Consider the following 26642-nt stretch of genomic DNA (forward strand, 5'->3'; position numbering starts at 1 on the left):
GTTGCAGTACTCACCGATTTTGGCACCGCCGAATGCGTCCTTAAACATTGGCGCCCCTGCAGCGGGATGACCCACCGCATGGCCACCGAGTCCCGCCCCGCCTGCTCCCACTGGACCCACGCCACCGGCCACCAATCCCGGCCCAGTGGGTGGCGTCTGTTTGATGGCGTTCGTCCTTCCGCGATGCGGAGCGGTGGGCTCCCTCTTGCGGCGCGGCTGCTCCACGGGCAGAACACGTCGTCGCTTCTTGGGCAGCTTGGAGCGAGCCTGGGAATAGGAACGTTAAGCCATGTTAGCCAAAAGAGGTAAATAGCTGGCCAGAAGCAGGCAAACCTGAGTGTGGGAGTAGAACATGGAGAAGTTGCTAACGATGACGGGCACGGGCAGGGCAATGGTCAGCACACCGGCCAGAGCACAGAGGGCACCCACAAACATGCCCGGATAGGTTTTGGGCGCCACATCGCCATATCCCACGGTGGTCATGGTCACGATGGCCCACCACAGACCCAAAGGTATGCTCTTGAACTGGTTGTCCGGATTGTCCTAAGGAAAAACATTAAATGAAATGTATATAATGTAAATGTATATAATTGTCGCAATTGATCGATTTAACAACTTACTACTAATGAGCTCTTTACATAACAATAAGAATTTAATTAAACCTCACCTGCAACTTCTCCGCATAGTACGCCAAACTGGCGAAGAACACTATGCCCAGGACGAGGAAGAACACCAACAGAGTAAGCTCCTTGGCCGAAGCCTTGAATGTGTGGATGAGGATTCTCAGGCCCGGTGAATGGCGAGTCAGCTTGAACAGTCGCATAATCCTAACGATGGAAAAGGCCTCCAGAAGACCCGTATATTCACCCATACGCTGCATTACGTCCGTGTAAAAGCTCAAGGTGGCCGTAAAATCAATGATATTCACCGGCGATTTTATGAACTGCCACAAATTGGGGGAGACCTAAAGCAAACAATATCCTTGTTAAGAATGTTCCACCAGAAAACTCATGTATTACAATTTCCAAGATTATAAAGATTATCTATAAGAGCTAATGTAAATACTAGAATATTCTTCTGGCGATTACTCACAATCAGCCTAATGATGACCTCGATGAAGAACCAGACGTTGCAGACCAATTCCACGTAGAAGAAGGCCTCGTGTGGCTGCCCATAGGTCTCAATCCATCCGTGTTTTCTCCTCCCATTGTGGCCCAATATCTTCTCTTCGATGAACTCGTTCAGGATACTTCCGTTGATATTCCGTTTCAGTCGCTGCCGCTGGCCGCCCTTAATGGTGGCAATGGGCGTGGCCTGGCCAGGAGCGGTAAAGTTGCCGCTGCTGTAGCTCGTGTAGTTTGTGACACGAAAGGTGGGTCCGATGCTGCCGCTGGGCGGCGTGATGCTGTGCTGATGGTACTGATGGGTCTGCGGTGGTTCTCCCATGGGATCGTGTCCGTGGGGTGGACCACCCGCACCTGGTCCGTGGGCATCGTGGGCTCCGGAGGGCAGATCGACACGAAAGCCAGGATGGGTCTTCAGGCAGAATGATATCACAGAAACAAATATAAAGAAAACCGACATGCCAGCAACGATCTGTAAAGAAATATCATCAGTAATCAGAAAGCATATTTATTAGGAATCATTTAAGACCCACCTTGGCACCCGTGGAGCTGGATGGCTCATCGAACATGGCCCAGATCTTGGGTTTTATACGCTGCCAGCAGTTGAGCTCGCCGTTGCTCAGTGCCTCCTCAAAGCCAAATAGACGAGCTATCTGCTCCTCCGTGGGCTTCTCATTTTCAATATCTAGCTTATCTAATATGGCTAAGGTGTTCTAGGGAAGATTTTCCAATTGAGTATTTCAAGTCTTAATCACTGAATTGAATTGTGTCACAACTTACTTGCGTATCGCGATGTATGCTATATGTTGACCAACAGCAAGGTTCTACCTGATTTGAGTCGAGTCCCCAGAATTCCAGCTCTTCCTCGAAAAGCGGGCCACACACGTCAGTTGGATAGTGCAGTTTTCCAGTTCTAATTCAACGAAATAGAAAATGAAATAACTCAATTATATAACAGAATCCTTTCATATATATATTTTGCTATTTGTCTTAAAGGTTTTTTGTCAAGAAGTTGGATCATAAATTGAATAAACTGAGCAAGTGGTCCGCAAACTCCAAAAGTCTTCGTTCCCAAAATATTCAAACTGAAGATGCCTCGTTTGCGTAGAATCTCATTAAGACACAGCAATTATGGCATAACTAACCTTTGACTAAATGCTTTCTACATCAAGGATTCCCATTTTGGACTCTCTCGACCAGTCAAAACAAATTCATGGACTTTGCCAAGCATGCAGAGGGATTAGACATCAGACCGAATAATATTATGGCCAAAAAGGCACGTCTGGAAATGTGGCTGCAAATTGCGCAACTGAAAGTCGGTGATGGTAGAGGGATATCACTTTTATATGCATGGTTGGCAAATGTGTGGATATGCATTGCATGCACCTGGTAAAAAGAAGAAACCGACATGGCCATTCCACACCCACCTCTTGACCCCCTTCTCCGACACTTGGCATATTCATAATGCTGCCTTGGCCATTGTTCCATTCTCTTGGCTAACAACAATTTGTGATGCATTCACTGTGTGTGTGTGTATGTAAGTGTGTGCTCAAATTGCAGTAAATGGCTGCGAGGGAGTTCCAAAAAAATATGGGGAGGGATCGTCCTTGTCCACAGTTGTTGGCCAACTTGTAATGCCATATCAGCTGCCGGACAGTCGCCGAGTGCGGGGGCGAGTCCTTGCCTGGTTTTATTTTTGGATGATATCTTCACTTACCACCCATTCCACCCCCCACACACACACACATATGCACAAACGTGCGGCCATCCTGACAATCCTTTTTCCGTGATGGTTCCCAACATATTTGGTCCAACTTTTTCATCTCGTGTGCTGACCGAGCTTTTATGCAGCTTAAAATAATTTTCCACCATGAATTCCTTGAAAAAAATATTATAAAATGTAGGAAAATAGGAGACTATTTCGCTACGCAACGCTCATGTTTCTGAACATGCCAATCACCGTTTTTATTTATCGATCCTGATCTTCCAGCACTGACAAGTCAAAAAAAAAATCAAGCAATGTCCTTCTGAATTTTGAAAGCTTTTAAAAAATATATTCATATATCCTTGATCAGGATCAATAGCCAAGTCTGTTCGCCTGAACTTCGAGATCTCGGGAACTATAAGGGTGAAAATGTCGATTTGTCTGCGAGCATTTTCTTAGCATTTTCCGAAACAAAGGGCATTTTGTATTCGCATCCATACCCATCTTATGGCTCATACTCTACATTTAATCTTTTAAATCGCGCTGCAGTCATTGTCATGGCTTTTCGATCGATCCCCCCACGTACTACCACGTGGATTGGTAATTGGTTTTCCCCAATAAAGCCCGCAATTCGGTCAACTTTTTATGCCGCTTTTCCACCATTTATATATTTTTCGCGTCCTCAAATTACGTTTCGATGAAATCACTTCCATTCTCTCTTAATCCTCCACCTGTGCATTTCTTCGCCATTTTCCTTCATCAAGTGTGCATAACAAATATTACGCATACGCAGCGTGCAACCGGTGCAATCAATATTTATAGCTGACCTCAACAAGCTCGTGAGCCGATCAGGCGAAAAAAGAGCCTCCGCGTTTAAATGTGCATAAATAATTATGTCGATTGGATAACTGCATGAGGAATTGATATGGGGAAGTTACTATACGGCTTATGATTTAATAGATTTTGGTTTATCTTGTATTTCAACTCTTACAGACTTTACCAATAACTCCAAAGAACTTCCATTAATTTCTCAGCAAAATTAAAAGAAATTTGTGTAAATAAATAGTAATCCAAATAATTTAAAAAGAATTTTTTTTTTGCATTTCCCAACCAATGGCATAAATTTCAATTTTTATATAGGCGATAAATAACAATTTCAGCCCGCATTTTGCTTTGTTATTTTACTGCATTTTTGCATCGTCTACAGCTTATCTATATAAAATCTTTGCACACAAAGTGTCTGGAGCATTTGGTGCGTGCATAATTTGATTATATATTCCCCAAGGAGGGTGGGTTTTCCGAAGGACCCCCAGCTGTAACCACACCCCCTGGAGGGACTCAGTTTCATTTCCAATCAACGCGGGATGTTGCAGTGTTTTTCCTTCTGTTGCCCTTCTTTGACACCATTTTCCTGGCCGTCGGTGCCCGGTTAATTGAGTTGGAAAACTGTTTGGCCAAAGCCCCTAGAGCCATGGGTGCTCGGGAAAATGGGGTAACGAACGTTCCTGCCCAATCAATGGAGATGAAAGACCGTGGGCTGCTGACAGCGTTGTTTTATGCGAAAACAACTCATTCTGCAGATGCAGCTCCAGGTGCGGACGGAGACGGGAATGGGCGATGAGCAAAACAAACTTTCATTAATTTTAAACAACTTAAGTCATCGCAACGGGCCAGCGGACAACACCTCAACTCAGCTCAGCTCACGGCAAAGATAAATGAGCCCGCTAATGACCCCGAAAAACGCTGGATAAACTTTGCTGGTGAAAAACTTTAGATTAATGGCCGCTGCAAGTTCGTTCAGCTCCAGTGGCAACAATTAAAATATTAGTTTGTTTATTCATCAAGCAATCTATAACGATAACTGACTGTTGATATACTTTCACATTAATCAGGGCAATTATTGCCGAGAAGAGCAAAAATTGAAATGCCAAAGGTAGAATTTTCCCAGCAAACTGTCCACCTTGCTCCCTTCATCCGAATGAACTAAATGAGGTAATTACCATGCTTAAGGCCCCCAGTCCACATTCACAGTCAGTGCACGTCTCAATGGCTTTTAGCTGCCTAATTAGACCGTCTCAGCAGCTGGACACTCACCTGTAATAGTTGAGGATTTGGGTGAAGACCCCGGGGTGGCGATCAAAAAAGTATTCATTGAGCACCGGATCGTAGTTGGCCAGGGCTTCGGTCAGTCGGGATAGACGTGTTGCGGGGATTTTCTTGAGCGTGGCCTTGTAGGTTTCATATCTGCAATAAAGACCATAATTGTTGTTTACCAAATTATCTGATAAGTTAGCAGGCATGTGATTATACACTACCGGCTTACGGGGCTAATAACTTAACAAATTACTCATGCCATAACTATCCACCGACCGCTTGACCGTTCTGTTACCATTATATCGAGCCATAAAACCCGACTCTCCGAACAAGTGAGCGATAAAAAAAGGTGGAGCAATGCCAGAGGGAAAGGGAAAGGGTGAAGCAAGTGTAAGCAAAGTCCAGCCATAAGCCATTTGCATACATTTCGCTTATATTTTTCCATGGCTCTACGCGGATCTTCCTTTTTTTTTGCTCCCTCCCCTTTTTTTTACATTGTGTGCCAAAAGCATAAAGCATTAGGGTTTGTTGGTTATGGTTCTGGCCAAGGTCCTAAGTGGGTCACGTAGATTTTGGTCTAGGATTTCCTTTGTTTGATTTGACCTTTGACAGAGATCATTACCGCACAAAATTGATGGATTTCCCTTCAGCCTTTTTGACGTTTGTTGATTTTAGCTGACCAAACAAAAGTCAATTTATTACGTTCTTATAATTTGAATATTCGACCGCTGTGGTGTGGGAAAATGCTTTTAGTGTTCCACTTTGTCGATTTTGTTTCAATAACTACTTTGTGTAGGCTTAAGTTAAAATTCACATGTTTTATCATATTAAATGACATTCTTAAATTAACTTTCTTAAGCCACAGAAATAAAATGATTTAATTCGTGTGGAATAAGATTAATCTTCCTCTCATTTATATTATGAAATCAAAACATTGTACATTTCCCTCTGGCCAGTTCAATTTCATTTCCCAGGAAACACAAATATTACGTGTGTTAATTATATTCCCACCTCTGCTCTACACACAAGTATCATACCACCACACACAAGCCAAACTTAATTTACGTAATCATCCATAAAATTGTCCAAGCGCAAGGAGCGACATCGACTCCCACCAGGCGTAATTAAATTCAATTGAAAGTAATTTCCAACAAATTGTTGTAAATTTCATTTTCGCATTTATAACCCACATATACATACTATACGTGGTGCCTGCGTCCAGCAATCAGCCATCAATGATGGCATTTAAGTGCGTGCGCCTGAGCCGAGCTGTCCGAATGCAATTTATTTTTTACGCCAAACTGTTTACTCTCGGTTATTAAATATTTCATGCAGCTGAGGACAGCAACCGCAGCGACAGCAGAATCATCAATATAACCGGCTACGCCGCATAACAATTGCCATTAAAGTTTATTCGGGCGGTTCGGCGTTGGTAATTGGCCCCTCCGGAGGGAAAATCGAGGGGAATGGAGCCGGCGGAAGCGACCAAATGTTTACTCAGCCTCCATTTCAGTTGCATATGGTATTGAATTAGTTTTCCCGACTGTGATTGGTTTCGTACGCCTGTTTTGGCCAACGATGCGTATGCGTGATTCTCTTGACAGCCAACGCTGAGCTTTCAATTTACGAGTGAAATAAATTTCGAAAGATTTTGACAAATTGACCTAAATCGCATTTAATGAATTATGTTGAAATAAATTTCGTCCTCTTTTCGCTCATCAATTTTGTGCTTGTAATTTTCGGCTGACAGCCGAAAAGTATGCTATAGCCATTTTTATTATGCGAGTGCTCATTGAAGGGATGAAAACGTTGAGAAGTCAGCAAAATAATGAAGAGAAACAGGCAGCATAATAAAAATAAAAGTAAGGATCAATAATAAACGCACGATTTCGGACATTTCACTAATGCATGACTTTAATTCAATAACTTTTGCGCAAATAAATTACAGAAATTTATTATAGCGTACCAAAATAAATAATAACACCTTAATTATTATTACAATTAAAGTCGTGCTAGTTAATAGCTAACAATCTGTCGCATTCTGTTCCATAAGTTATATAATATAATTGTGAATACAAATTATAAAGCTCATTGATTGATTGGCCTGATAACTGTTTAGATGTTACTATATCATTTGGTTTTAAATTCATTTCCTCTCGTCGTGAAATTAAAAAAATAGCTAGTCATTCTAAAGAAAAACACAAAGTTCTGGAATATTTTTCATTCAAGCGAAATCGTATGATACTTTATACCGTGGATGTTTGCCAAATAAGCTACAAATGTATCTATAGTTTCATAAATTACTAAAGAGTACCGCAACGAGATAAACAATATTATAATAACCCCAACCCCGGCATAATGAAATCTCCACATGCAAATGCAATTTTATTCAAGTACTTTTAGTTATTGTTTTTAAGACTCTTTGTTATTGATTGCCCTCTCTTTCTGGTTTCCCTATTGAAGAGATTATTCAGTAGCTATCTCGCTCTGACTTTATCAGCACTTATCAGTGTTGGCAAACTAGCTTTTAATTACTATATTGCTACAAGGTATACATAGTGGAATTTCTTTTAAGTTATAAAGCCAGCTGTGTATATCAGTTCAAACAGTTAGGTCAGAAATGTTTTATTTATTTTAAATTAAAAAAAAATTTATAAATTTTCGGTCTAAATTTCGTTACTGTTCTTTGTTCTCTTATTAATGATCTTTTAGATAAGAGCGACCATATGTAGCTATTTTTGGCTATGTTCTTCTGACAGCACTTGTGGCGTGGCGCGAGTTCTCCTCTAGGCACTTAAATATTCCAACGTAGTTTTCGCGAGCGGCAAAGCTGCGAAACCGTTTCAGTTGTCCGTCGACCGCTGAACAATTAAGACGCAGTTCTAGTTTTGCGCTCTCAGTACTTTCCTCTAGTTTTTCTATCCGGAAAAGTATAAAAAAAATCTATTCAAAATGCTGCGCGTTTTGAAGACCGGTGCCCTGCTGCGTTCCCAGACCAAGAACTTCGCAGCAGCTGTTGCGAACTACTCCTCCCTCCCGCAGCCACAGACCACGCCCGATATCCTCTACACCGGGGTAAGTCCTAATCCTAACTCAAATCCGAAAAATAAAATAAGTAGTGAAAAGCATTATAAATAAATGGCGGCATTTGTAGCAATCGCACTTGCAATCTGAGTGAAGAACTCAACGGGAAAGTAAGCATTCGACTTGTTTTTGAGCTGACCTTGAGGCGGGCAACTGCAGCTGTTATCGCCCCAGAGCCCCTCCTCAAATACCCTACATATGCGAATCCAGTTTTTAGGTTCTCCAGTGTAGGTTTCCCCATTTCGGTTTTAACGAAAAGAAATTGGCAAATCAGCGAGTCTCACCGCATTCAGATCACGTACACCAAATGTTTATCGCCAGATGTAGGGGATTGTAGGGGATTAGGCTGCCTAAGCGAATCGAAAGACCGGCGACTAAAATAAATATACAAAGGCGATATCGAAAAAGCAAAAACAAGCGCATATGTAGTTCGCCGGCTATATTTGTTGTTATTTCTGCTTCTGCTTCTCTCGTTGTTTGCCATACCCGGTTTCTTTGTTACGTCAGTGGCGCTCGCACACGCAAAACAAAAAATTTGTTTGCCGCAAATTCTCATCATTTATTCTTCTCTTCGCCTCGCGCTTTTATTTCTTCTCTGGGGAAATTTGCATAAATTTAACCATTGTCATTTTTTATCTTTAGTGTCACCAATTAAAACTAGCGTTCGTTCGATTTAATTGAGAGGGAATTGCGGTTAGGAGGCGAGCCAAATGTGGTTTTTATCCAGATGTTCACTGCGATCCAGTGAAACTAGAGCAGTTGGTATATAATAAAAATTTTACCAGAAAAAAACTTGATTATTCAATATGCACGGTTTTTATAAGTTTATTTATATTCTAGAATTTTTTAATCTTAAAAGAAACTTCTATCGTGCTAGCTTATATCGTTCTTAAATTGTCCAGAAACAAGGAAGTTCCTACAAATTTTTATATAATAAATAATTTTGCAAAAGAAATTTGATTTTCAAATATGCAGCAATATATTGTTTTTAAAGTTTAAAATTAAAATTTGCATTGCTATTAAATTGGCTTAGAATAGCAAATAACAGTCATACACATATGCATGTGTAAAACATATCAATGTTAAGCCCGAAGCAACTTATTTAAAATTTACAATAATTGAGCATTTGTCTATATTCTGTGAATTGCACATTATGCAACCATTATAGTACTTATACATTTGCCAGAATCTAAGAATCTGCTTTCATAACAAGAAATATCAGCCCATAATGTCTCGCGCTCCACAAACATTCTAATCTCTTGATTTATCTTATTGTATTTGTTACCATAGGCAATTTCCACTTCTTATCACCGGCAGCCCTATTATTTTGGGGGTCTTTACTGGGGCCGATAACATGGCACACTTATAAGATTGGGTTCCCTAATCGAACCAGTATTAGACTCGTCTAGCCAGACCCCCGAAAACTATGCACACGTGCGTCGTCGCTATGTTTATATTTTGCTATGTCTGGTGGAAAGTTTTATATTCGCACAAGCACATTGTGAAATTCAAAAGTAGATGTATGCAAAAATAAGAACAAAAAGAAATAAAAATGCTGTATAAAATAGGATGACGTGAGGGGTTGGACGCGAGGGCTCACTTCGTTTCAATTTTAATCAGTTAGCCGGTAAACGTTTCAGATTACCCGGACTGGGGGATTGCCAGATTCAGGTGGTCATGCGAACTGAACAATCCGTCGATTGCGATAGAGGAACAACACGCACGGCAGCCAATAATAACAAATAACAGCAGTCAAGTGCTTATCATATAGAGGAGTGGCTGCTTGTTTGTCACTCCAACAAAACGATGTAAAATACAAATGAATTCAATAGAAGAGATTGTGGATATGATATGGCACTAAATGAAGCTGTTAACTATTTATTGCAGGTGTTTATCAACAACGAGTGGCACAAGAGCAAGTCGGGCAAAATATTTGAGACCATCAATCCGACCACAGCGGAAGTCATCGCCGAAATCCAGTGTGCTGATAAGGAAGATATCGATATTGCCGTCCAGGCTGCCCGCAATGCATTCAAGTGAGTGTGCAATTTGGATATAAAACCACATTTTTTATTAATGACCACTCCATGATCACTAGGTTGGGATCTCCATGGCGTCGCATGGATGCCTCGGAGCGGGGTCGTCTGCTCTACCGCCTGGCTGATCTCATGGAACGCGATCAGGTCTATCTTGCCGTAAGTATCAACAAATATTTTAAATATTCAAGATCCTTGGTTGGAAGATTAGAATATTAAGATAGTTTATATATACTTATATGCTAATCAATTTAAATTTTCCGACAGAGTCTGGAGACCCTCGACAACGGCAAGCCCTACAGCATGTCCTACAACGTGGATCTCCCGACTGCCATCAAGAACCTGCGCTACTTTGCTGGATGGGCGGACAAGAACCATGGCAAGACCATTCCCATGGACGGAGATTTCTTCACTTACACCCGCCACGAACCCGTGGGCGTGTGCGGCCAGATCATTCCCTGGAACTTCCCCATCCTGATGATGGCCTGGAAACTGGGTCCCGCTCTGGCTACCGGCAACACCATTGTGCTAAAGCCCGCTGAGCAGACCAGTTTGACTGCTCTGTACATTGCCCAGTTGGTGAAGGAGGCTGGCTTCCCCGAAGGTGTGGTCAATGTGGTTCCCGGATTCGGAACTGCTGGCGCTGCCTTGGCAAACCACTGTGATGTGGATAAGGTGGCCTTCACCGGTTCCACCGATGTGGGCAAGCTTATCCAACTCGCATCGGGAAATACCAACCTGAAGAGAGTGACACTGGAGTTGGGAGGCAAGTCGCCGAACATTATTCTGTCTGACACCGATATGGACTACGCCGTCGAGACGGCTCACTTTGGTCTGTTCTTTAACATGGGCCAGTGCTGCTGTGCGGGATCTCGTACTTTCGTGGAGGACAAGATCTACGATGAGTTTGTCGAGCGCAGCGCGGAGCGGGCTAAGAAGCGCACCGTGGGCAATCCCTTTGATCTGAACACTGAGCAAGGTCCTCAGGTGAACGAGGAGCAGATGGAAAAGATTCTTGGAATGATCAAAACAGGCAAGAAACAGGGCGCTAAGTTGGTCGCCGGTGGCAGTCGCCCAGAAGGCCTACCCGGCTACTTCGTCCAGCCCACGGTGTTCGCCGATGTCCAGGATGATATGACCATTGCCAGGGAGGAGATCTTTGGACCGGTTCAGCAGCTGATCCGCTTCAAGAAACTGGATGAGGTCATCGAGCGGGCTAACAACTCCGAGTACGGATTGGCCGCCGCCGTTTTCACCAAGGATCTGGACAAGGCCAACTACATTGTGGGTGGCCTGCGTGCCGGAACTGTGTGGGTAAACACCTACAATGTCCTCGCTGCCCAGGCTCCATTCGGTGGCTACAAGATGTCCGGCCATGGACGCGAGAACGGAGAGTATGCTCTGTCCAACTACACGGAGGTGAAGAGCGTCATCGTCAAGGTTGCCCAGAAGAACTCCTAAGAAGGACCAGATATTTCCTCCAAGAGGGACGCTTAATATGGTTCGCCCTATTTAGGTGCTCTAAATTCCGGCGATAATCAACATCTCTATAAAGAACATAGTTTTAAATACATCTGTTTGATATACCTACGGCCAGTTTTTGTATTTTTTCCATTCGGTTAGTTCTGTTTAAGTGTACATTTCTATTGTGAAATAAAGATTTTGCGAAACTTGTAGTTTTTAAATAAGGTTTTTTTTATTTTGTTCTTATCTAGTACATATGTAATGCAGCTATAAATCAGTGCAGGGACCTGGTCAGACAATTCAAAAGTTGTTTTATTTCTACGTTCTATCTTACTCCCCCCTTTGCCCTATAGAGTTTTATGTGTAATTCCAATGTTTGCCAATAGATTCTTGGCTTTGTTTATAGCACACTCTGAACTGAATGTCATTATTTTGCTTATCCCACAACACTGAGATAGGACAAACAAGCGCACAGATACTTGCTCACAGCTTACACTGCACGAAACATTGATTGGTTTAGCATAGAGCCAAGAGCGAATGGATAAAGTGAGCAGCCAGCACACGGAGCTCAGGGAACTAGCTCGTCCATCTAGGAGAAATAAGCTTACATTTATTTGCATTTATTGGCATTTTCCATCGTTTTGTTTTAGCCTCGAATGCCTGAGTGTGTGTGTGTGTTTGTGTTTGAATCTGTGTGTGGATTTCTGGGGGACTCAGGCTTACATATCAGGACGTACTCAAACTTACACAGACACATCGGGTCGTTTTTCATCCGACATCATGGCAAAACAAAAAATGGAAAAAGTTGTCCATTAGATTGGACAGCAGCTGAGCGTGTCAAGTGCTTTGCGGTTAGTGGAAAACTTGTTCTCTTATTTTCCACTTTGTTGTTTTCGAAATTGAATAAGCGCATTTGTATGCAATTTATTTAAAATTTGTATTTCAATTTTTGTGATGACCAAAGGCCAAAGTGCAAGTGTTTATTTGTTTTGCTTATTGCCTAGCTTTGAAAATGTCACTTACGTTGCGGCAAGAGTCCAGAATCTTATTTGCGGTCTTGCGGAAAAAAATTTAATTTAAGAAATCGATTCAATTTAACTAGAAATTTTAATGTTTGTTTTGAATTTAACTGGATATATTGCCAAGCGTGTTTGAATTATGAGGTTAAATATTTCATATCGGCTTGTATTTACCGTAGAGTGCAAACTTGTATGAAACAAAAATGTATTTTGCATTCCGTTTGCAGGCGCTTCAAACCTAATTCAATTTGTGCCACCTTTTCGTATTGAACGGAAAAACCAGCAAAAATCACTAAGCCCCCACGGCGTATACGCAATTATTTTATTTTACCGCTTGTATTTCGTATTTTGGCTAGATGCTTTTTTTCTGGACCAAATATTTTAAATTGATTTTCGCTTGATGGCAACCATTCATATTCGAGTATAGAACAAAGAAGCAATAGGGAGAGACTGGAAAAACTGTTAAAATTGCAAATGATCCATGGGCAATTTTAATACCCCAAAAATGGCAGGTGGCCAACTCGGAAAAAGGGCAACTAACGGCGACGGGCACAGGATTTTAGTCAAGAGAGTGGTGGCTGCGGGGATCGAAGGATATGGAGACGGAATGATGATTGCCAAAAGCGCAGCCGTGCGCATTGAGGCGCGTGCACAGGTGCGCTCGAGCGTTGTAGTTCTTAGTTCAGGCTCGAATGCGGAACATAATTGAAAATCATTTTTCACCAGGAACGTTATAAACTGCAGCCGTACTTTAATTATCCTGCACCGCCAAAACTATAATTCAGCACAAGCACTCCATTGCGAAAGCCGCCAAAAGAGCACGGCCCAAAAAAAAACAGCTATCCGCCACATTGGCCAATTTGCAGGCACTTTTTTTCGTCCTTGCCATTTAACTTTATCGCTGTGTCTACACTCGATTACATTGCGATGTTCAGTGGCCAAGGGCTGTCAAAAAAGGGGAAAATATTCGAAGAAAAGTAACAACTCCCAATGGGACATCGTAGAGATGCCAGCACTTTGATCATTAGCCGGAAAATGCCATGGACACGGCGCAGATAAGCCAACTGGGCAAATAAAGAAAAACATTTCGTTGGCTTATAAAAAAGGCGAATAGAATGCGAAGGAGGGTAAACAAAAAGCTCTACAGTCATTAGCACTGTAAACAAGTATAAAAAATGTTTGAAGATAACTTAAATTGTCAAAGCCCAAAATTATGCAGCGCATATTTCCCATTTGGCGCGATTTAAAAATCGCTCGCATATCGCTGGAAAATCGCAAGTACCCATAAGTGAAAAATCAAATTGCGTTCAACTCACTCAGCCACGCAATTGCATCGCACTTAACCCAATAAAGTGCCAACGATCCAGTTTTCAGACCAGATGTGTCAGCATTTTGCCCCGAAGCCCACTGCCTCACACCACCCGCGTCAACCAAGCGATTTCCCTTCGTTGTTGGCCTATTACCTCCGTTAAGCAGGCTAAATGCTCTCACTGACACATTCTATGGCCATAATGCGATTTACGCACTGTGGGATTAAAAGCGATAACTGTGAAAAAAAAATCGCTAAATGCAAAATGGTCTAGTCGAGTAGGGATATAATGTAGAAAATAAATAAATCGAAATGTGGCGCGAAAAGAGAGTACGCAGCATATAATATAGAAAATATGATACAAGGGGTTTATTTTGGTATAATTTGAATTTATAAAAGACCGCTTTAAAAAAATTTAAAAATTTGGAATGATTGCTAAATAAATAATTAACTTCAGCCCCTTTCACACATATTTCTTGCAATTGTTTTATTTATTTATTCATTCCCGTTGGGGGAATGGAAGCTTTATGAGATGGATTCTCTACTTGGCAAAAGGCTTCTTGGTGACCACATTGGCTGCCTTCTTCTCCGCTTCACGCCTGGCAGCGGTCTCTTCGCGCTGCTTTCGGATCAGAGCCAGCCTGGCCAAGTCGGCCATAGCCTCGGTGGTTTTTCCAGCGACGTGGAGTTTCTCGTAACGCTTGCGAGCACTCTGATCCTTGTCCTGCTCTCGATCACGGCGGGATGGCCCCGTCTTGGCAGGATCGAGCATAATGGCTGACATCTTTTGTGGCCCCTTATTTGGCACCCGGTTGGGATTATCGATTTCAATGAGTGCAGCCACGCCCTTTTTGGCAACACGAGATTCGGTTTCTTCCTCGGAAGAACTGTCCACCTCATCTGACGAGGACTTCTGATTGCGAGTCGCTTTTTGCAAGGCGCCATCCTTTGCTATGGAGGAGGATGACTTGGCCTTCCTGGCTGCTTCTTTATCATCGCTATCTGACCCAGAGCCGCTGACCTGGTCGTAATCGTCCTCTGACTTCTGGCGCAGTTCCTCGGGAGAGGTGAACTGGCGAGTGCGACCCTTGTAGCTTGCGTACTTTCCTCGTGGCATGATGATCCTATGGATTATCTTAAGTTTGTATTTTCTGCTGGTTTTTGCACGAGGCAAAGTTAAACTTACGGTTTGTTTATGCCTTTCTAATAAGACTTTTAATAGCACGTGGCTTAAACAACTATAAGCACAACTGCACAGAGCCGTAGAAAATCAGATAGAAATGTGATATCTGCTTGAAAATAAAGTTCCAATAGCTGCTCAAACACACTTTGTTGTCTTCCCTCCAGAAATGTTTTGAATTAAAAGTCATGTGGTGCTTTTCTATTTTTTTAACACTGAAACAGTAATGGAAATGCAGCGAACACACCGATGTGAATAGTTAAAAATAGCTGAACCATGTCTGCGTCAATATCGATTGGCTATTTTATTTTAAGCCTCTTAATAGACCTCATCCACTGCCCAAATCAAGCCAGTAATTAAAAATTCATTGTAACCCGCATTTGTCGGATTTGGTCGCCGCAGATGCCATCGATTTTCACGCCATCAACGGCAATAGCGTGAAAATGCGCAAAAATGCTGTTGCAGTCAATAAGGTGGAACTTTGTAATCCTGCCACACCAGCAACATTCTGTTGCAACGATAGCAGCAGCAGGAGCTTCCATTGCTGCAACAAAAGGGAAAACGATGATGGCTTTGATGCCACTTCAAATGGAAACGTTTCCACACATCATCCGACTGCTCGACAACCAGCTCGTCTGGTTCTAAGAATTCGCCGACTGTTGCAGGCCTTTTGTTGTTTGCCGAATGCAATGCCATTTCCGCGTGCGCCCCCTGGCCACGCCCCCTGGTACACATGTCACACACGAGGGCGGCAACATCAGTGTTCTCGTACCCTGTAATCGCTATTCGACAAGGGTTTTCACTCGTTTTTGCTTTAAAAGAGTGTGCATTTTGTAAAATAATAAAGAAATCTTTAGTTATTTTTATGAAAAATCATAAAATTCTGATTGTATTTTTACCATAAGTACGTTTCTTTACGTTATTCTCTTTATTATGGCCCAGATAGTTACTGTTTTATATAAATTATGTCATTGGGCTTTTGGCATCTACCAGGTACCTAGATATCCGAGAACTGGAGAATACCATCTGGCTCGTTTCTTTTCGTCTGTGGCCCCGTCACTCATTTTTTTGTTTGCCTCGCTAGTCCGGAAATGTGCATAAAGTGGAAGTGTATTGCGCATTGGCGTGAGGAGAGCCATTGATGATGGGCTGGCTGGGTACCCCTTGCCCCTTCAGCGAACACGTTTATGTTCATATACCCCATTTGGGCCGGGGCCCACTCCGCTCGGAATCTTCTGGGCATGCCGGGGGCGCCACAAATGCCAGACGAGACGCTGGCGAGGCTGATGAGTTGCCAGGCAGTGCATCGCCATCGCCATAGCTCTTGGCTATTAACTAGCTCAAATATTTGCTCAGGCAGCCGCGATGCACTAGACGCTAAAAACAGCTAACATGGCCAACACAAAGCAAACAACGCTCGGGTTTGAAAAGAAGGCAAAAATGAGCGATAACGTGGAAGGAAAAATGTCCTTTGGTAGCTAGAGTATGGCAACAACAAGCTGCGCTGCTTCAAAGGAACAACACTTTTGTGTTTGCGGAACACAAGCAGAAACCACTTAGAAGCCGCAAAAGTGTTTATGGCACTCTTTAAAGTCGAACTTAAATTGGCCAGCTAAATTTGCTTTTATCCAAGGCAGTATAAGACACCAGTTTTATGTCTAGCTATTAAAATCAACCAATAAGATATATGGACTAGTTATTGCTACTAGTTTAATGTTTTAAATAATGCAGCACATAATATTAGCTGTTACTTACCTACCTCACCATTAAATACGAAATTGCATTTAATTTTGCGCCTCGTTTAAGTACAGTAAAATAATAGCCTTAAAATGGCTTATTTTGCTCTGCCCAATAAAACACCAAGAAATTCTTCCGAAAAGCTTAAATTGAAAATATAGCAACGCCCTGGCGTTCTTTATGAAGGGACTGCCGACAAAACAAATTTAGCCATAACTCCTAATGCGCCCCATGACCTAGGCGAAATTACATTGAAATATATGAAGACTTTCTCCTTTGGCAACGGAAACCCCAGCCCCCGGGGAGACCTTTGTGCGCTGATTGTAAAACCCTTTTTAATTAACTCGCACAAACTCGCGAACAAAACGCGTTCGCGAGTCACAAAGTAACACAAAAGCCCCAGCCAAAACGCGTTTGCAAGCCATTTTTATTTGGCGCTACCAGAGGCTGAAAAAGACCTGGCCCAAACAGATATATTCCCTCGGCCATCGTCTCGCCTTCCCTTTGCCAAACATTTCTGAGTTTGTTTTTGCGCTAGCGCTCCGACAGGACCTCGCATCCACATCCTTATCCAGCGCCCCTCAGCTTTACAAATTGTATTTCAACGGTTTCGCGCTTCATTAAAATTGCTGTTAAAATAACACACGCATAAGCGACGGGTGAAGGGAAGCGGAAGTCCTGGCACAAGGACGCATAGAAATAGCTAGAGATACTCGCATGTGTGCACAGAGAAAAATATTAGCTGCCTTTTAAAGTGGCAACTAAATTTGAGTTAACAAAATAAATTGTGTTTCTTCGAAAACAAAAATAATTGTCATCTTTAAATCCAAATATTTTTGATATTAAAATATTTTTAATCATACAATTTGATTTTATTTTGGCTCCCATTTAAGTGCCTGTCTTTTTTTCTTTCTCTGCATGACTGCGTGTTTCTAAGCGTGTGCCAACTGACAAGGCTTACAATATGATTTTGTGGTTCTGTTCATTTTTTGAGCTCGGTCTTGCTTGCTGTCTCGTTGTTTTGTGTTGGGTTAAAAAAAATGGTTCCCCGCATATAAACACACCATTCAACGCACTCGAGTACGCACACACACACACGCACACTCAAACACACACATTCGAATGCACGAGCACGGAGTTAACCCATGAGTTGAGTTGCCCTTTGTTAGTTCTTGAATTGAGCCACTGAATTCAGTCTCAGTTTATATAGTTTATTTAACTTCAAAACAACTTTCACAACTTTAGGATGGCTGAATCTCTTAAAGAAACTTAGGCAAATTAAATGAGTGTAGTTGAAGTGAGCTTTTGAAATATTGGTGGTGAGGGGTATTCAAAGTATCACAGTTTAAATGGTTAGAAACTAAAGGAGTACGTTTGTTTGATATAGTCTCTAATCCAATTATAAGTTATTTCAAATCAATACCTAAAAAAATGGGATGTTTTCTAAGCAAAATAATATAAACTATGGTTTTATGTTTATTATGTTTATTTTATCATAAAATCCTTCAAAAAAAGTAGTTCGAATATTCCTACCACAGCAAATGAATCAGTGACTTTAAACCTTCATGACTCTGGATTCTTTGGATGAAAACTTCTTCTGATGCGCCTGGCACTCGAAAGATACCCGCCAGCTAAAGTGTCACTAAATCTCACACCTCGACACCCAAAAGGGTTAAAGTGGCGGTTTTTGTTTTTTAATTTTTTTGTTTTTGTATAGACCGTAGGCGGTATTCGTTTCGTTTTCAGTGTTTATTTATTTTATGGCCCTTTTTTTCGCTGAAGTTTCAAAAAAGAGAAAACACCAAAAAACAAGCGAAAAAGAAACCAAAAATGTTTTCCAATTTCGTGGCCGTGGACTCCTGCAGTCAGCAGGAGACCACGATGAACGCCTGGCTGAGTGACAACAACACCAATGGGTATGGACATGGGGGTTAATGGGGGCGGCAGATGATTGGGGGCGGAAGGCGGAAATTTCGGGTCTGGCCGAGTATATTAAAAGCCAAAAAGTTAATGAAGCGTTAGGCGCTGCAGACGAAGCCGCAATAAAGCGGTCCAAACATAAAACAGCAAAAGAGCAGGAAATTTATTTATTACTTTGCCATTTCCGCCCAGCCACGTCCCCTTAACTTGGCTATTTAAACAAAGGCAAACACAGAATAAGAATGGCAAGCATTTCGAGTCGCTACTTCAACTTTTTTCGTGCTCCTTCTGTCAGGACACGCGCAGCTGTTGATTTTAAATTGTTGTTCTCGTTGCTTGCCGTGGTTTTGTCAGCTTTTCCAGCTTTTCCTGCAACACGCAGGTCCTTAGTGTGTGCGTGTGTGTGTGAGTGTGAGAAAGAGCGAGGCGGGAGCACTCGCTTTTGGCCATTGTCTTTGGCACTTGCCTCTAAGCGGCTACTTGAGCAGTAAAACCGGCACGAGCATTTGCATTTCACTTCTGCCTTCACTTATTCTTTTTCACAGCTGACTTTTTTAGTTTTTTATTGTGCTGCAGCAAATGCCGCAGAATGCTTGTCAGCAATTTGTCATCCTCCACAGCGCCCTTCCACTTATTTGTTCCGCTTTGCAGCAGCGGGACAATGAGACATTTTTCTTGGCATTAATTGCAATTAAAAAGTAATTCCACAAAGTCGATATCGAAGTTAATTGGCCAATTAGGAGCAGAATGATGTCATTTTGCAAGGGATAAGCTTCAGATGTTAAGTACACATTTTGATTGCTTTTGTATTTCCTAAAAACTTTATTTTAGATTTCAGTTTTATTGGTTTTATTTAATTTTTAAATCCGATTTCTCCCCAGGCCAGCATTTAGCTTAGTCCCTTAAACAAATTTAAGCTTTTCAGAACAACGTTAATGAATGGGAATCAGTCAACATTTATCTTCTATTCAGAGGACAGGAGCAGATCCTGTGGTGTTTGATGTCGCAGCCCGCCTTATTTATTGACTGTTAAACTTTTCATTAGCCATTTCGTTTAATTCGCACACAATGGCGTGAGATTGAAGAGGGCTTTCACTGAGGGCAGAGAAAGCAGTGAAAGTCCCGACAATGGCGAGGAGAAAATGGCAGCGGAAATACGCAGCATCACAAGCAAACAACCAGCGGCACTAAGTATAATGTATTTGTGTTGAAAGGCAACCACACAGTGGCAACTTTACTGCCAGTGTGTGTGTGAGTCCTTCTGCTCGCGTATGTGTGCGTGAATCAAAGATACAATCAGTGCGCAATTGTCTGCGTTGATGAGCACCAGGATCTGGGAGTCGCCCATCCTTAAACCGAGCAATTCCCAAGCCAGTGCCCATACAATATTTGCTCCTCTCCTCTCCTCCCTTTATGACTAAAAACGCCGCGTAATCACAATGATAATCATCACACATCCAGATGCCGATGAGAACTTGACGGAATACATACAATTTATTATTATTATTGGGCTAAATAAAAAGCTTTTTATGCCAGTCATGATTAAAGTTGACGGAAGAATATGTATTGAAAACACCAGTTCTACAGTTAAAATTATGCATTTTATATATATTGTTAACTTATACATTTGTTAAATATTAAATAATTATAAATTGAACTGTAATTAAATGAATTAATAGAATAGAAAAAAATTATACACATGTTATCCAAAAAATAATCCGTGTTTTATATTACAAAATCATAAAATATTTACAATATATGACAAATAGTTAATACATTAATCCCACTTGAATTAATGTTTTTAGGCGCAATATAAGATGTTTAATACTATGTGCGCTTTATCAACTAAGCAATTAACATTAAATTATATTTTTGGCGAAATTTGTACAATTTAAAGGCAAATAATCCAAATGAGCTGCTGCAATTCCAACTGCTAACTTAATGTGTAATATTGGCAGGGCTATTGATTTGCAAACATAAGCCTCATTTGAATACCATCTCTAATTGGATTCCCGACCAACTACATTCATAGGTGTATGCAAATTATGCACACGAAGCATCGAGTATGGGCTGCTGTGGATTATCAGTACCTAATAAGGATCATATGCCACTCACCTTGACGAATTTCTAAATAGTGATTCGCACTTTACCTTGTTTTGCACAAGCCGACCAAACTTAACCTGATTTCCCGCTTCGCTGAGCCACAAATATTTTAAGCGCATTTACATCGTGTTCCCTTTAAGGTGACAACTGTGGGTATCTGAATGTGAAACTTGGGAAAATAGCAAACAACTTAGGACCAAATATACATACATACATACATGTAGTCGCACTGCAATGTATTCTATTTAATGCTTACACGAACAATGCTCGTATGTATTATTTGTGCTAAAAACGTCGGCGAGCTGACAGCGTGATGCCAGTCAGCCTGCTTGGCCCGCATAAGTATGCTACAGAAGTGTGTATGGTCTAAAAGGATGCCATCGCACACACACACACACAGCACAGACAGGACTTAAACAAGCATTCTAGTAGTGCGACATATTACAACTCCCACTTTTCCACCCGTTTCGCAGCTATTGCAGTCCACAGTCCTTTAAGCGAGACCGAAACCAAAGCTTTCATCCATTTATATGGCAAATGTCGGTTTGAGATTTATGTACGTATATTTTTTTTTTTGCAGCTGTAACGGACTGATTTTGTAGCTGTCCACTGGGAAAAAAAGTGAAATCAATAACGTGCTCTCTATGTAAATATGTAAATATGTTTTTAGTTAACAGTTTACCAATATTCTGATTTGCTTAACTCAACTATACTTTGTATTTCTTTGTTCAGCTTGATTATAAAATTGGATTTCGAATTTTGTATATGTGTTTTTCCTCTCGCTAATTAAAAGTTTTTTTCTTTTTAGCAAGGCTTTAAATTACTACACAAGTGCAGTATTTTAGTGTTTTACCCACAAACCGCCCGATGACGCCACATTCAAGTGATTCTTTGTAAGCCACAGTATATTTTATATATATTTTTTTTAAAGAAATGTGTCAATTTAATGGCTTTGCTTTATGGGCGTGGTGGATTTGAATGTGGATTGTTCGCCCACGCAAGAATGTATTTTGCCACAATTTTCTACTCTCTGTTGATATTTCATTCTCTTTTTTGTGGTCTTCAACTGCGGTTGAAGAGGAAAAAAAACGCAGTGAAATAGAATTTATACCATGATGATGCAATTGCAATTGCATTGTTAATTTTGCAAAGTGCGGTTAACCGAGCGGTAAAAATATGTTGCCAGCAATAAAATTAACTCGCTTTGTAAGGGTTAAACTGGTTTCAAAAACATGTTGTTCAGTGAGGAGAAAAAAAAACATACAAATCTAATTGAAAACGCGAAAATTGCCGAAAAGAAAAATTCGAGAAAAGCAACAGAATAATATCCAGGGACTTTTCTCTTAATCGCCCCTCTCACATTGGCCATTAACGGAATCATAAATTATTAACTAGGCCCGAAAATCTGCAGCTGGATAAATGCTCTCAGCCAGAAAAGTGCGCTCAAGCAGACAAGGGACCAAGTCGAGGGAGGTATACATATGTATGTACATATAAATATGTATAAAAATCCCCAAAAAAGCACAGCCACACACGAAAATCATGTTGACGATGATGATGCTGATGGTCCCGATGACGATGCTGATAATGGGGCTTACAACTCAAAGCCACAGCACAGTCAGTTATTTACATAAAAGTACATACAGAAACTCAAACCGAAACTGTATGACACACAAACACAAGAGTCAACATTTCCTGTTGTAACACAAATTGTGAACAACTTTACTAGCCCTATTTTGTTTTTCTTACTTTTTCCCTTTCATATTGTTGGCAAGGATAACAGAGTTCGTATCGCTTCCATTGTTTCGCCAGGCGTAATCACAACAATGCCCAAATAATGACGGAAGTACATGGGAACTATCCTGGCCCAATATCCTGTCCAACAAAAACACGCTATCGATGGCCCAAAATTGGATTGAATGCCAATGTGTTTCTACGACTAGCCAAATATGGCGAATATATTAAATCAACAGGATGTGCTACGTGATTTGGCAATGCCTAAGATAAATATAAACAATGTGTCTATGTGTTGCCCCATGTAAGCAAGAAACCTTGAAACCAAATGAAACAAAATAAATTTCTATTGATTTTTGTATATTCCAGAGAGGCACGCGTTTATTACTTATTTACATGCATGCAAATATTGCTGATATTGTATTTGATGTTCAAAATTAAAGTTGTAGTTAAAGTTCAAAGGTAAAGTTAAAGTTTATTCTTATGCATTGCATTTAAAGCTTTTTAATTGGATTAAACAAACTCACCTTATTCCGCCTACATTGAGTATGATCCGATTTTCGCCATCCATGTTGCATGCAACAGTTGTGGCAACAGCAGCCGCATGCCAAACTAATTATTCGACGGCCCGCCAGCAAATCGAACAAAAACTTAAGCTTTCAGTATTTTTATGTTTTAGATTTTACAAAATGCTGTCACACACATATGTACTTATGTATACACGGACACTAAAGCACTCGCGATCCACACGGCGTATGAGCAATCTGTTGCCTTCTAATTAGACTTGGGCGCAGGATGCACTTCCTCTTCCTCTTGTGTTTTTTGCACTCAGAACTAAGCTTGTTCGTTTGGGTTTATGGTTTTAGCTCTGCCTCACTTCTCCCTTTCCATAGTCCTTATACACATTTGGCCCACGGCACCTCGTTGTCCTTTGACTGTAAGTAAAAAAGGAAACAAAATGGATCCCAAGGACTTTAGTAGAGTAATATGCATACCGAGATTCGGTTAATATTTGTGCAGCTATGCGTTGTGTGCCCCAAAGACACACACACGCTCAAACTTATTTATATGTAAAATGCATTTTATGTACATGCAAATACTTGAGGCATAATCCCAGTTGCGCAAAAGTGCGCCAGCATCGAAACTATTTGCCTTTGACAAACGCAAATTTAATTAGATATTTTTGTTGCACGGAATTTCTCAAGTATTTCGCCAAGGAAGCACCATCAGATTTCAACTTTAATTGGAATTTTAGTTGCAGAATAGTTGGAATTATTTGTGGATTATACATTTTTGCCTTGAATTAAGACATTTCGAAGGTTTTTCATTTGAACAAATCCATCAGGCCAAATGAAAATATAATAGCCACGGGTATTTCACTTCACCTTGATAGTAGCACAATATTATCTATTATTTTTGGTATATCATGTGAATTGTGATTAATTAAAATTCCATTTTGACCCCCAGGATGTCATTATAATTTATTAAAAATACAATACATATAATTGGTAACATTTTGCTATGAAAATACAATATTAAGTTGCAGCAATTCAAAAAATACGTTATATAATGAAAGACGCAACTCAGCGCCACTTGAAAGCTCCGTGAAATTCACAAAATTAACAGTGAAGCTAAACACACAGCACTCAAAAAAAGTGAAAGGTTCGAGAAAATCAAGAAAAGCGTTGTGCCCCATCACTGCGGCAGTTTTATGGCCGAAATGATGTGGCCAGATAAGAAGACAGACCTGCATTGAAAATTTCTATATATACGCTATAGTGGCTTCGCTGTTTTTTTTTTTTGTTCGTTTCGGTCGCTTTCGCTGAGTATGCAAATTTTTTACTTGGCCGCACTTAAGCAGCATTTGGGCCAGGACTCGCGAGGAGGAAGCCGGGGCCATGTGTTCGCTGTCAAAATGACAAAATGTTGGTTAAGTGCGACGAGCGCACAAAAGTCAGAATGGAGAAAAGGGAACAGAGAAGAGGTAGCGACAAGACCACTCCACCGATCAACCAACCGACTGCCTGACTAACTGACTGACTGACTTACTGACTGACTATATAAAAAGGACACTCGACAGAGAGTACGACTTGCAGTCGGAATGAGATTCCGAGTGAGCAGCTGGGCCAGCATCAAGTGCGTCATCAATCTCGGCGGCGTTTAGAGAGACTTTCCATTCATTAAGTGGCTACCGCCGCCGAGGATTGACAGGAGCAGCTCCTCATCGTTGAGTGCTTTCAGTTCGCGCTTTGTCTTTGGGCCACGGCCTCCTGTTCCCCAATCCACCATCCTCAATTCACCAGCCCCCATCCCTTCATGCCCCCATCCTCTTATATTCCCACTTCACAGCTGCACCGCCTGCTAGTGGCACTTCGCTGTCTCCGCCTCCAAGGACCAAGGATCCACTGACTCCCCAAAATCAATCACTTGCTCAGTGAGGCCCGGCATGTTCGAGGATGGGTCCTATCAAGTCCCTTGCTCGTTTCCCTTAGAGTCTCCTGTGCAAATGTGTGCTAAAGTGAATAATAAGTTTTTGCCAATTTCGTGTTGTGATGGAAGCGATTGGTTTAACTGCCTTCGGGGATGTCAAATTTGTTTGTCGGTTGTATTTTCAAACAATTGAAAAGCGAAGAGTTACATAAAGATAGTCTAATTGTAAGGCAACTGCTTTAAAATGTATTTAAGATGCTTGAATTTAAACAATAGTTTAAAAGCATTCAAAAAGCTTATTTATTTATTGTATAATTTTAAGACCTTCCATGCAGTAAAAAACTTTTGGATTGATAAAAATCGCAATCATAAGCAAAACAGATGGTTAATCTGTAAAAATTTTCATTTCGCTTATGCAAACATGTTAATATGAATAAATGGCCAGAATAAATTGAATGTTTGCACTACACAAAATATCCATTTTAATTGCATTAACGCCACGTCACTCATACGCCACATTAACCCAATGGTTAAAACAACCCCCTGAAAGCAAAAACAAGAAAATGGAGCACTGCAAATGGACGCAGATAACGCTGACTTCGAGTCGCAATCTAAATCTGAATCTCAATGCGAGTATGGGTTAGTGCCAGCGGGAAAACAAGAGAAAATCCGAAACAATGCTGCCCACAGCGCAAAAAAAAAAACACAGAAAACTCAGTTCGAAATGGGAAGGCAAAAGGAAAAGTTTCTCTGAAAACAAAACTACGGCGAAACTAAATAGAAAAAGTTTCGGGTCAAACAAAACGTTTCCCTTTCGCTGCAGCGAAATAATGTGCAAATGAAGAGTGCAGCAAATGGCAACACACAGAACCATAAATCGAGTTGCGTTTTCCTTGTAAATTAGGGATGCAAGGGGCCGGCAATGCTGCTGATGGCGATGATGGTGAAAATCAATGGCCAGGAAGCGGGCTCCTTCGGCGTCGCGGGAAAACTGCTGCGGACAAGGTCAGTCCGGCCATTGTCCAATTGTCCGGAGCGGAAATAACCAGAGCCAAGAGCCAAAAATGGTGCAAAAATGGCGCAAAAATGGGGCAACAAATGGGGGTTGTTGGCGAGCATAAAGTTCGGAGAAAGCAGTAGTCCTTCTTCCTTTCTCGCATATTGGAAAATAGCTTCAAGACTTTAAGATGAAATCCTTTCCCACTAGCTGTCGAATATCTATGCATCAACCTAATGTTTCCTAATGATTATTTTCATTACTTTTCATATTATGTTTGTCGCAATCAATTTCATATATAATATTCGAAGAAATTCGGTACTATTCTCGGCTATTGCATATGAAACTTGATTGCAAATGATTGTTGTAAATAGGAAGAAAAACTGTATCTGACTTGGTTGCTTGCAGGAGGAATCCAGCCAAATGCCAAACAATCTAGCTTCAGTTTATTGTTTGTGACTGCCTGCCTCGAAATGCATTATTTATCAGTTTCAAGCAAAAGTTCCCTGAAGTGAAAATGTTTTTAAAAAGTTGGCGAACTAAAATAGAAAAGTATAAAAATCAAACAGACGCTTGAACACAATTCGAACAAGTTTTACAAATGCACATTGCCCTATAATTTATTACTTTCAAAAAATATTTTATATTTTCATTATGCAAGCCAAATATATAAAAAGTAGTTTTATAACACTGCACCCAAAAAATA

General features: G+C 41.1%; 3 protein-coding genes across 7 annotated transcripts in view; 1 reads left to right on the top strand and 2 right to left on the bottom strand.

Moving 5' to 3' along the window:
* Positions 1–26642, bottom strand: part of LOC6731623 (potassium voltage-gated channel protein Shaw) — a 41653-nt gene that overhangs the window by 9259 nt on the left and 5752 nt on the right. For all 5 annotated transcript variants that reach the window (XM_016178590.3, XM_039298593.2, XM_016178591.3 and 2 more), the window contains exons 2-9: positions 23037–23444; positions 4924–5073; positions 1905–2037; positions 1658–1837; positions 1093–1596; positions 668–964; positions 334–543; positions 15–267 (exon numbers count right to left, since the gene is read on the bottom strand). In XM_016178590.3, coding sequence (XP_016024304.1) covers positions 15–267; positions 334–543; positions 668–964; positions 1093–1596; positions 1658–1837; positions 1905–2037; positions 4924–5073; positions 23037–23080 — 1771 coding nt within the window. In that variant the 5' untranslated portion in view covers positions 23081–23444. The remainder of the gene's footprint in view (positions 1–14; positions 268–333; positions 544–667; positions 965–1092; positions 1597–1657; positions 1838–1904; positions 2038–4923; positions 5074–23036; positions 23445–26642) is intronic.
* LOC6731624 (aldehyde dehydrogenase, mitochondrial) lies at positions 7514–11728 on the top strand. Its single transcript, XM_016179847.3, has 4 exons — positions 7514–7998; positions 9895–10043; positions 10106–10202; positions 10311–11728. The coding sequence occupies exons 1-4, from the start codon at positions 7876–7878 to the stop codon at positions 11502–11504; spliced, it is 1563 nt and encodes a 520-aa protein (XP_016024306.1). The 5' UTR covers positions 7514–7875; the 3' UTR covers positions 11505–11728.
* Positions 11638–15197, bottom strand: LOC6731625 (28 kDa heat- and acid-stable phosphoprotein). The gene is made up of 2 exons (XM_016178588.3): positions 15022–15197; positions 11638–14959 (listed from the first exon to the last, which is right to left on the bottom strand). Exon 2 carries the CDS (start codon positions 14950–14952, stop codon positions 14377–14379), a length of 576 nt encoding a protein of 191 aa, XP_016024307.1. The 5' UTR covers positions 14953–14959; positions 15022–15197; the 3' UTR covers positions 11638–14376.

The sequence above is a fragment of the Drosophila simulans genome, chromosome 2L, assembly GCF_016746395.2.
Source record: "Drosophila simulans strain w501 chromosome 2L, Prin_Dsim_3.1, whole genome shotgun sequence".
Taxonomy (NCBI): domain Eukaryota; kingdom Metazoa; phylum Arthropoda; class Insecta; order Diptera; family Drosophilidae; genus Drosophila; species Drosophila simulans.